At 25.5% G+C, this 12,475-nt stretch overlaps 1 protein-coding gene across 1 annotated transcript; it reads left to right on the forward strand.

Annotated features, from left to right (window-relative positions):
• Positions 1-7,093: 7,093 nt before the first annotated feature.
• LOC145955163 (uncharacterized) lies at positions 7,094-12,134 on the forward strand. Its single transcript, XM_083069871.1, has 3 exons — positions 7,094-7,425; positions 7,492-7,811; positions 12,073-12,134. The coding sequence occupies exons 1-3, from the start codon at positions 7,094-7,096 to the stop codon at positions 12,132-12,134; spliced, it is 714 nt and encodes a 237-aa protein (XP_082925997.1).
• Positions 12,135-12,475: the final 341 nt, after the last annotated feature.

Genomic DNA, 12,475 nt, shown 5'->3' on the forward strand with positions numbered 1-12,475 from the left:
AAAAATAATATCAATTATATTTAATAAACTGTACCTAAATTTTATCCACAAATAAAATAAATTATACGTTGTATAAAGATTTCGTATGAATTGTTGTGATTATGATGTTGTTTTTATGTATGGCTCATATCCTTTGATTCTTATTGTTTGTGTGAGGGTTTTTTCCCAATAGAAGAACTAAGCAGAGAATGATACATATATATATAGGTTTAAAAAAACAAACTAAGATTATCTCTCTACTTTTTTACATTCTACTCTCATTCTGCAAGTACTGACTTGTGAAAATATTTGTCTCATGAAAATCTGCAAAGAATTCATTCAAATATTCTACTTCCATGTATTGGTGCTGAAGAATGGTCTTTTTTAATATTTTTGACGTCAATTGAATGTGTAAAATTATGGTAAAAGAATGGAAATGCATGTCTTTCATAAATTCTTTGGTCATTAGGCACGCAAGTGTAAGTCCAAGATCACTCAACCCCATTTTGTTGGAGTCTTTTCGTGAGGTATCGATTAGATAAGGACTCAAAGCCTACTCATAATATTTTTAAAGTGAATTTAAAATAAGGATTTGACCTTTGCCGGCAATAATTATAGTGCTTTGCTTTGTATAATAGTTTGAACGAGCTTCTTATCATGTTTCTCTAATGAAAAAAGTTTTGATAAGAAAGAGAATTAATCATAACCGCAAACGAGGTGGAGTATTATATCCTTCCATTACTACTTTCTAGAAGCATACTATATATATTTAATAAAAACATATCGAGATAATTGTTTATAGACACATGAAAATGAGATACTATAAAAGGAAAAACAAAATATATGAACATATGCAGTTAGGTTAATGATTGAAGAAACCTATACGTTTTCAAGCTTTGTTGGAGTTGTTAATTATCAACGAAGGTCATTGGTTATTTGCACGTTTCTGTGATCTAAATTTCCTTTAATTGTAGCAATAAAATTGGATATATATATATATATAAAATTAAGTAATTAAGTCTCTTAAATATATTAATAAAATTCAATTATAAATATATATGCATAAAAAATACAAAACTTTGGTGGGAGGAGATATTTTTATTTAGATAATCTCACCATCTTAAGAAGAATTTTTTTCGACTCTCAGTGAATAAAAAACACCCTTAACATATACCAAATAAAGATTCCTATAAATTATTAAATTTATTGATAAGTTTTTGAAATATTTCTTATAATAGGCCTAGATTACGTAATACCTTACTTCATAACTTTGTTTTCTGAATTAATAGCCTGTGCTGCTTATGATAATAAGATAGCAACCTAATTTAATAATTTATTTGAATTGAAGCCCCTCTCTCTTGTCAAAGTTTTAAAATTGCCACCCCTGCACCTACTTTATTTGTGGCTCCTAATAAATCAGCAGTCTATTTCATTTTAATGTGATGTGATGGGTCAAAGTAATTAACAAAAGAATTAAGCTAAATATTAAATGAGTTTTTGTTTTAGAAAAAAAAATAACAATATATATATATAGCTATTTTAATTTGTGTATTACAGGAAAAATATTTATTATATATAATTGTATTTTATATTTAAAATGAAAATTTTTAAATATTAAATTTCAGCTTAGAGATAGAAATATAAGTTGAGAGATTAAAGGAAATAGAAAATTAAGAAGATCATAAAGATAAAGATATAATGAAAGTAAAATATTATAGTAGAAATAAAGTCTGAAGTTAAAAAAATGTTAATATTTAGTTATATATATATATATATATATATATATAAATAATGTGATGGTGAATTTTTAGAAAATATTTTATTAAAAGTTATTACATGGTATAATAATTGTAAAAGTTGTTGTTAGTGGATATTGAAAGCATGAAATAATATAAATTTTTATGTATTATTTTAAAAATCTTATCTATAAACTCTTATGCAAGTTTACCAAGATACGATATGACCTTCTTAAATATAATATGATTTTCTCAGTGTTAGACCGATGAAATAAAATTGATAAGTTTTTAGCTCATTAAGAAAGAAAGAAAAATGTTTTGTTCGTATTAAACCACCAATTGGTTTTCAATATTTATAAAAGGAGATATTAAGCATTGTGAGTATAATTTTAAAATGCTTGATAATTAAAATTAATTGTAACTATAACGGTTATATTATTATATCTCATTAAAATCAATATTAATTAGGGTTTAAAATCTATAATCAACAAAATAATTATCTTGAATTTAAGTTTAAATTTAAAATAATTTTGTGAATAAATTAACACTTTGAAATATCTCAAAACATACAACAATCTTCCATGTATTTCAAAAAATTTTAAAAAAAATATTTTAAGTTCTCATATAAGATATAATGCATTGGGCCTAGTGTATCAAATTACTAAACCAGACCTGAATTCATAAAACTTAACACATAGTGTTGTATAATATAGCAAGTTATTAAACTCAAAACGCTTGACATGTATCAGAGGTTAATCTATCATAATACACTCTCACAATCCTTGTCATTATTGTTGTGTTGCGTTTTCAGACCATGTATGTTTTTGGTATTCACGAGTGTTATAGAGATCTCTCCAAGATTTCATACAAGTGATCTCACTTAACACTCATATGAGTAGTTTCATTAAGTGAATGTTACAATTCATATACCATTCATAAGAGATGAAATTCATTAAAACTTTATAAGAGATCAAAATTTCTCATAATCACATAAAACTCAATCATAATGATTACTCTCTCATCTAATGCAACTTTAGCACTTAATCACACTATAAGGAAGTGATTAAAAAATTCAAATTGATTAAAATCAATTTTATTGCTAACAGAACCCACAAGTGACTTGTTTTTCCATTAAACCTTCTTTATGGGATTTCCAATCACGTTAGGTTACCATCATTATTTGTTTCAAGCGTCTTTAATAAAATCTCATTTTCCTTGATGTTTATAAATAATAACTCTCAATGTTTCATAAACAACATTTTCTCGAGAGTTTAAAGTCAAAAATGATCGACCAAATTCATCATTGATTGCACTTAATCAATAAATTTTTTATACTTTAAACAATTGTTTTACCACACAAATTATCAAACTATATTCGAAATGAAATATTAGCTAAAAGGTTCTCAAACATTAAGCCTCATGATCAATTATCTTTAGAGTAACAAACTGTAATTCAACAATTATATTTTGTTAATCTCAAATTAATTTTACTACAACAAAATATAATGATACAACATTTATAGTATTTCTCTAGCATATCATGATATATAAATTTTTCATATGGAAAACACCACATTTGACACTATAGCCAAATAAAATTACTCAAAATCGTTAACAATTCACATAGATGTCATAAAAGACAATAATTTTTAGGAGTTAAACTTAAAAGGCTCACATTACTCATACCACAAAGTTTTTTTTATCTATATTAAGTTTAGAGTGAGTCTCATCTCATTCATAAGAACTAATATTAATAATTAATTTTTTTTATTATGGAGAGAATCTAAAAAATTAATTGTCTTCATCGTTCTTCATATGATACCTCGTAATTATTCTTTTCACCCCTTCATCATTCCTCATATTTTTTATATGTTAACTTTAGTTTCTACGCATGCATATAAATATTTAATTCTCTTCAAATAATTTTAATTTAATGAAAATATAAACTTCTTATCCACTTCCAGCAATATATATACTCAAATTAAATTTTTTTTTGGAAGGAAAGCATGCTTGCATTGCATTGGGCATGTACATCTCAATGACTCGTAACATATGATGCATTAATTTGATATTAATTTTTTCACCTCTCCAACCAGTAACCTATCAGTGTTTGATAAGGTTAAAGTCGTAACTCATCTCTAAAAGTTGATCGATTCCAAAATATAAACAAAAACAAAATTAATTGTTGCAAATAAAAATGCATCTAAACTAAACTAAATAAATAAATAATAACTTCAACAGTGAGGTTATGCTTGCAACCCTCATATTGTGCTATATATCGTGGTGATCATATTTCTTTTATTAGTATATATGTATTCTATAAAGTAACATTGCCCTTGTTCCTCCAATAAAAAAAAATGCTTGTGCTCTTCTACTTGTGACAGCCACAGCAACGCACACATTGCATTTTACTTTGTAGTACTATGTTCAGCTTTCATATTCATTAAGAACTTAATTTTATAGACAATATTAAGCTTTTTCGATTTTAGATTGTTGTTAGTGGATCTGAAAACATGAAATGATATGAATTCTTCAGATGTATAATATATTATACTAATTTGTATGATCTCACTCAAGTTTCATAGAATACAACATGATCTTCTTAATGTTAAATTGATGATATAAAATTAATAAGTTCTTAATCCAGAAAAGAGAAAATATTAAAAAAGAAAAAAGAGAGCAATATTATATATATATATATATATATATATATATATATATATAAATGATGAGAATTACAAGTAATTAATTTTAAAATATTTAATAATTAAAATTAATTAAAAGTATAGCAATTAAATTATTATATCTTATTAAAATTAATATTAATTAAGTTTTAAAATCTATAATTAATAAAATAATCATTTTAATTTTTAATTTAAAATAATTTTATGAATAAAATAATCTTTTAAAATATTTCAAAATATATAATAAAAGTTATACTATAGTGACAAGATAATAATAAAAAAAAATCATAATAGTTGTGGAACAACCGCATTAACAACACCAAAGAAAATATAAAAAAAAATGGCAAAATCATGAGGAAAGAATTGACATGGCGAGGAATGGATTCACTAGGCAAATCTAAAAGTTGCTATCTGCCTGAATTTCACTTGGTAAATCAGAACCTCTCGCTAAGCGATGGGGTTTCTTCATTGAATTACTCCTACCTTTCAGATATATGGCTATTTTGACAACAAAAAGAGGCTCTAATACTTCCTCACTCTGATTCCTATACAATTAATTAATTAAATTATATGTTGTTCCAAAAAAAAAAATTGGTTAGGTTAGCTTATTTGTAACTCATTACAAATTGAACCAAATTGAGTTAAACAATATTTTAGGTGTATGTCCAATTGAGTTAAACATAGTTCTAAATAAGAGGAAATATATGATAACATATTGATAATTTATTTCTCTAAAAAAACAAACATATATGAGAATTAATTATCAGTTGTACAACTAAAACACAAAGATTGACTTTTTCTATATCGATTATGGGCATAAACAACATAAAAAAAATGATTTTTTTAATGATTTATCCATTTTATGATTTTTCCTCTAAATAATTCAAAAAAAAAAAATTACAATAGCAAAGGGTGACTATAGCAACTATAAATATCATATAATCAATAATTATATAAGTGGAGAGATTAACTTATTTTAAGAGATAATTTTCTTAGATTTATTATATTTAATAATTCAACCATTAAATAAAAAGTTCTTAATGAATATATTAAGTTTGATAATTTTTAAAAAAATTTAAAATTATTTGATATTCTATTTCTTTAATTTAAATTTACAGATAATCATAAAATTATTTTATATATTGATTTTATCTAATGAAATAAAATATCAAATAGTTTTAAATTTTTTAAAATTTTTTTTATTAGACTTGATTTATGTATTAATTTTTTTAATTTAATAATTAAATTATTAAAATTTAATAAAAATATAAATAATCAAGTAAAATAAATTAAAAAAGAGTTAGCTCCCCATTATTATAATTATCCTAAATAGACTACAATGATGTATCAACATTGTTAATCAATAAATATCGTACAAATCTCTGAAACGTAAACTATACTAAATGCATAACATATAAGTATTATTTAATTAATATAAATACACTAAAACATGTTAAAATATTCAAATATTAATTTATAAATTAACCAGGTCTAGAAAACATGTAACCCAACGTGTGCATATGTCATTCAATTATTGCTTAGAAAATGCATACGAATTATTAAATAACTGCAAGTTGATATAAGAGGATAAAATATTAATTCATCAAGTAACAGAAAACATAATTTAATTATAGGAGCTTTCACAAAGAATGTAAGAGTAAGTTAAGCTCCATGTTTTCTATTTTTTTTTTAAAAAGAAAATAATTTTTTTTAAAAAAAAATTTCTTCTTAAAATAATAAAAACCTTTTATTTTCTAAAACAGTATGAATTTGATACACATACATAAATTGTACGTTTTATGAGGAGGAATGTTTGTCTAATCATAAAAAATTCTAAGTTGATTTTTTTTATTAGTAGAATATTTTTATACCTAATATTATTTGTAAGTTCTTTTTTTGAGAGAAATATTATTTGGAAGTTAAATGTAAAAAAATTTGACTTCATTATTAGGGGAAAGGTATTAATTATATATATATATATATATATATATATATATATATATATATATATATATATATATATATATATAAATAAAAGACTAACCAATATGTTTATTAGATTTAAACATGGGCCAACAGACCGGCCCAGGTTCCCAACCGAATCCAAAACTAAGAAAAACACCGACTTTTAAGTTCCCAGCAAATATTTATATTATAGTTTATAATAGTAGTTTTAAAAGTTAAAAATAGTAGTAACTATTGAATACATAATATTAAAGTTTTGAAATAACTATTTTTAATAAAAATTCTAATCTTATCAGATATTATATTCTTTTCTAAAAGAAAAAATATTGTATCAAACACAGTTTTATAAAATATATAAAATAAATAAGAGTTTTTTTTTTTTCTAAAACAGAAAAAATAAAAAGGAACTTTCCTTCCCTATTTTAAATTTCATAACTGAAGAACAAGTTACTCAAGTTTTTTTAACATAGAAATTAGAAGTTGTTTTGAAAACTAAAATCTTATAAAACTAAATAGCTCTAATTTTCGTTTCGTTGTACTCGCATATATTATTATAAAAATTAAAAATTAAAATTAGTATCCATATGCTAAATAATTATTATATTTAATTAAAGTTTATAATAAATTATATTATTAATAAATAATTTTTATTAACAGTTTAAAAAGTCATGTTAAAATTTATTTAGACTTATAATAGATGTGGGACAAGAAAAATAAAGGAGCACAAAAATGAGTGAGACTCCGGATGTTGTTTTCTCTGCGCAAGGGTTTGGCAATGGCGATTCCTACAAAGAGCCTTCGGATGGCGGAGGAGGAAATAAACGAGTTTCTTTTAGAGATATCATGTTGGAGAACAAAGTGGCCATACCACCACGACAGAAAGTTGATTTGATTCAACAGAATTTGGCAAAGATAGTGTTTAAAGATAATAATCTGTTGCAGCCAATGGTGCATATTGCAGATTCAGTCTTTGATGGGTTGTGTGCTCCTTTGCAAGAAGCTTTGGTGGTGAAACTTCTTGTTCTTGGCAAAAACATTGCTTATCCGATCATGAAGGATTGGTAATCCAAAGTATGGACTATATGGAGGCTATCAACGAGTTTTGATATGTTGGCCATTGGAAACAGTTTTTATATGGTTAAATTTGATATGGAGGTAGACAGAGATAAGGTTGTGGAAGGAGGTCCTTGGATGACTTTTTATCACTACCTTATTGTCCAAACATGGTCTCCAGAAGTCACTGCTGCAACAACAGAAACTGATAAAACCCTAGTTTGGGTCAGACTTCCAGGTTTGAACCTTGTTTATTATTATGATGAGAGTTTCTTGCTTGCTATGGTAGCAGCCATAGGCAAAGCTATTAAGGTGGACTCAACTACTTTGGATGTAAGACGTGGAAAATTTCCAAGAGTCTATGTGCAAATTGATTTGAATAAACCTGTTGTGGGTAAGTTTTCGTTGAAGTGTCACTGGTATAGAGTGTAGTACGAATCTTAATTTACATCAAATTTGTTCGTATTGGGGATAATATGTCACATCACTACAATAAAATAAATTTTTAGTGACATTTAATATAATTTTTAGTGATAATAAAAACTGTTACAAAATCTTTTAGCGACATTTTCATGATAGTCATGGTATGCAGTATTGTTAAAATATTTTGTAGCAATTATTTTAAATGCTGGTAAAAATCCTTATAATAGTAAAAAAAAGTGTAACTTTTTGTGATATTTTTACTTTTTACTCGATGTAGATCTTGTAAGATAATGATTGTCTTTTATTTATATATTTTTAATTGTCTTATCTCCTAATTAATTATTTTATCAAGTCGATGTGAGATTTGAATTTTTCTCAATACGCCCCCTCAAGTTTAGAGACTATTGAATTTAATAATAGTGAATAATCTGATACCAATTTAGAATAGTAAGTTATATGTCGAACTTAATCCTACAAAACAAACTTGTAAGGTAAAAGTTATCATCTATTTATATATTCTTTAATTATCTTATTTCTGGTTGATATGAAATTAAAGTTTTTCTAAATAAATAATTATTGTTAATAATAAATTTTGGTGTGATATAAATATATTTTTAATAATTATTATATATTAATTATTAATATTTTTATTAAATAATAAAATAAAAATAATTAATTTATTATCATTAAATAATTATCGATAATAATTAATTTTGTGGCGGTGTGGGGTCCACATTTCATACTATTATCATTTTTTTTTTTCGTCCCTGAAGTGAAGTATCACCGCGCGACTAATCTCCTTATTAGGTTGAGGCACCTCAAAAGGTGAGATAGCTGGCTCCAAAATTTAACGCGGCTGCATACACAAGGCAGGATTCGAACCCCTGACCTTGCTTAAAGGTGGATCAACCCCTACCGTTGAACCACACGCTTGGGTTATACTGTTACCAATTTAAATATTATACCCAATAATGGTGTTATTAATGCAGAGGACAAGACCAATCATGAGATTGATTCGTTACATGGTGATTAATTAGTTGGTGGTGAAGAGGTGATTTCATACCAAGCAAAATAAAAAGCAGGAGAAGGGTAATGAGTCTAAAAACCAACACCAACAGATTATTCACGATACAAATTATTTTCTTTTTATTAATCATGATAATTAAATTCCCATCATGGGGCCATGGATCCATTGCAGTGATTACCCATGACAAAGTCTCAAGTGCAAAGCAAAAAAAATAAGCATCCACGCCGTGAATTCTAATATTGATTTGCGGAAGAATATTGGGGTTAAAAATATTGAAACCACAAGGATAAGAAAGTATCCACCAATTAACACCTTACTCATGTGAGATTACAAATAGCAAATAAACCTCCTTCCATGAATAATAATTAAATTTACCCTAATTTTGATGGTTTAATTAATTATTTGAAATTTGGTTTTATTTATCTTCTCTATTATATTTTTATCGGAGAAAGAAGGATTTTATCTCATTAACTTTCAGGATTCATTACTTTTTTTTTCTTAAAAGGAGTTGTTAATTAATTAAGGGTGTATTGTAGCAATGATTAATTGAATGTTAATTAAATTCTTTACTCTCTTTTTTCTTTCTATTATTTCATCTTTATCTTTTGTCTACTGGTATTCAAAGTCGGTCCAAAGATAAAGACGGATAAAGACTAGGCGATATCCAAAAATTTAACATGTGTAACAAATGCGCCACTTAAACATCTGGGATTCATGTTTGGTTGGTAACCTGCAATTTCCTTCTTTAAACAAAACAAATGGACAATATCAAGAAAATATACTTTATAATTAATATTTGAACCACATATATACTTGAACCAATTACGTGCATGTATTGAGAAGACTATTTTATACATTAATTCTTTTTTTCTTTTGATAGAACTGTTTTTGTTTTATATGCATTCTTGTTCTTTATGACTTTCTGACTTTTCTTTTCGTATTTTATTAAGGTTCATTATCCGCTTGAAAAGAAAACAAAACTTTTTGGTACTTTTCGTTAGAAGGATAACTAATTTATTTTATTAATCAGGATTTTTTTTTTTTGCATGTAGTTCGTGATATTAAAGAACACGATAACAAATGAGAGCGCAACACTTGTTCCAACATTTGAGTTCAATTCTAGAACCTAAGGACCAATAATATTTGACTTCCAAGGGTTAGTGATGGAACAATCTCGATCTTAATTCTACTGAAATTACATTTGTTTGAAAATAGGAAAAATTTTACTTTCTGAAAAATCTTAAATAAAAAATATTAATTTTTTATGTTTGATATTTATTTTTTTAAAAAATTAAGTAATATTATTTTTTTAAGAATATTTTAATCTCATTTTTTCACAAAGATATTTTTATGAAAGGAGTTGAAGATCTAATTTTTTTTAGAAAAGAAAATTTTAATTATTTAAAAGATTACAATATCCTTTTTTAAAATAAAAAAATGTATAATTAAATTTCATCTATTTAAAATATCTCTCTCACTCTCACTCTCTCTCCTTGATCTATTTGTTTTTCTCCCTCTCTCTCTATTGCTTCTCTCTTACTCTCACTCCCTTGTCTCTCACTCTCAATCTCTCCCTTTCCATCTCTCTTTGTTCTCACTCTCTCTCTCTCTTCCTTCTATATGTCTATTTTTTTTATTTCATTATTTTTAATTTTGTCAATTTTAAAATTATTATTAAAACTTATTTTATTTTTATAATTTAATGATATTTATTAACACTTTTTTTAATGAAATAAAATAATATATTGTTATTATTTTTAATTATAAAGTAACACTTTTCTTTTTTTATTTTTTTTTTGTTGAATTATGTATTTAAATTCTTTTAATTATAAATTTTCAATTTTATAATATATATATACACACCCACTCACTCCTCATATAATATGGAGCAATAATTTAGTTGAACAGAGGTAATTCTGGCTTCCATGCAAATGGGTTCTTCTACACTGTAAGGCGGATTAAACCACATAACAAGATGAGTTTGTCATTAACTGTATACACAGCATTTCATTTATAATTTTTGTTCCTAATTACCTTTCCCTCCTTCTATCTCATATTAAGTATTTTATAAGAAGAAAAAAAAAATCATAGAATAAGTATTGTTTTAATATTTTGATGTAACATTAATTAAAAAAAAAAATACATTCTTCTAATAATATTTTTTTGAAAAAAGTTATGTTGCATGGTTTATATTAAAAAAAATTAATTCGGTAAAATTAATATTTTCTTTAAAATAATATAAAATAACATTTATTATGGAAATAAAAAATAATTTGGATGGAAGAAGCTCGTTTCCAAACAACAAAATTTGATTGTTCAGTAATTGAAGCATTTGCCTAATTTCTTTAGTTAAATTTAATTATGAGTAACTAAAATTAATTGAAGTATGAAACTAATAATTTTTTTTAAAAATAATATCTATATTTATGACATTTTTTAATAAATAAATCACACTCTATAAATGTAGATTAATTTTTAATTAGTTGTAAGTTTTGATACATTGTATGAATATGTCTATTATAACATGGACAGCATAATTAATTATTATTATTTTCTTTCAATAATTATGTATTGTGATGTGTGAGGAGTATTGTTGAGAGATTCTGGAGTTAAGGAATTCTTAAGGAGGTTTTAGACGTTTAGTTTGATCCCAAGAGAAAAATATATAAGGTTTTTTTTTAGACTTGATCCTAATAAACTTATTTTTCAAAAAACTTTAAAGAGATATTAGAGAGGGAAGCTTTAAGATTCTAATACCATCCTTCTTCTTTCTAGGCTTCCTGAGTGTGTAAGAGATAATTGTTGATCAACGAAGTAGTGATTTAGAACTATTTGAGCTTAAAATCAAGTTGTGGTGCAATGAGGAGCTCCCCAGAGTTAGCTCAAAGCTCAACATTGTTTCTTCTTCCTCTTCATCTTTTTGGAGTGATCTTAAGGTATGGGAAGTTAGAACCTTGTTTATGTTAAACTATTCGATTTGCATGTTGTTTGAATTCCATCAAAATGTGATTGTGTTGATTGATTAATTTGATTTTCATATGGTATGGTGAAAGGGTTGGGTTATGGGTGCTTTGAGCATGTGAAGGTGATTTGGATGATTATAGTTTACATGTTGTTGCATGTTGCTATTTTGGTGTGGAACAAGTAGTTGATGATGTATATGAAGGACATATTGCATTGCTTGCTTGGTGTTTTCTATTTTCAGGTAAAGAGAGCAATTTTGTGATTCTGCCAAGTGTAGAAATCACCGTCGTGTTGAGCACATGATTGGTATTGGACATGAGGAGAAAAGAATAGCCTCTGACTTAGTCACGTTGGGCATGAGTTGAATAGAATAAAGAAAATTATCTATGTTTGAATTGCGGCCAATATGAATTTTGCCACATCATGTGATAAAATAGTGAACATGAATAGGTTAGGTGAATCTATTGCAAGTTGTATGATGATAGGTGTTGTTGTTTTATGTAAATTGATCTAGGATGATATATATATGATAAATTATTAAATTGTTGTGGTGTGATGCTAAGAATTCTTTAGGCCTTTATGCATGATATGTTGATTGACTTAAGATTAGAGGAGAGAGTATTTTTTAAAAGTTTGATATCTCA

Source organism: Cajanus cajan, chromosome 2, assembly GCF_000230855.2.
Source record: "Cajanus cajan strain Asha chromosome 2, NIPB_CcT2T_4, whole genome shotgun sequence".
Classification (NCBI taxonomy): domain Eukaryota; kingdom Viridiplantae; phylum Streptophyta; class Magnoliopsida; order Fabales; family Fabaceae; genus Cajanus; species Cajanus cajan.

What these genes read in the sequence shown, in the direction of transcription:
- LOC145955163 (XM_083069871.1), top strand. Translation starts at nt 7,094, where the DNA reads ATGAGTGAGACTCCGGATGTTGTTTTCTCTGCGCAAGGGTTTGGCAAT. An exon ending in TATCCGATCATGAAGGATTG is followed by an intron (nt 7,426 to 7,491) that starts GTAATCCAAAGT and finishes CATTGGAAACAG; the next exon opens with TTTTTATATGGTTAAATTTG. An exon ending in TTTGAATAAACCTGTTGTGG is followed by an intron (nt 7,812 to 12,072) that starts GTAAGTTTTCGT and finishes TTCTATTTTCAG; the next exon opens with GTAAAGAGAGCAATTTTGTG.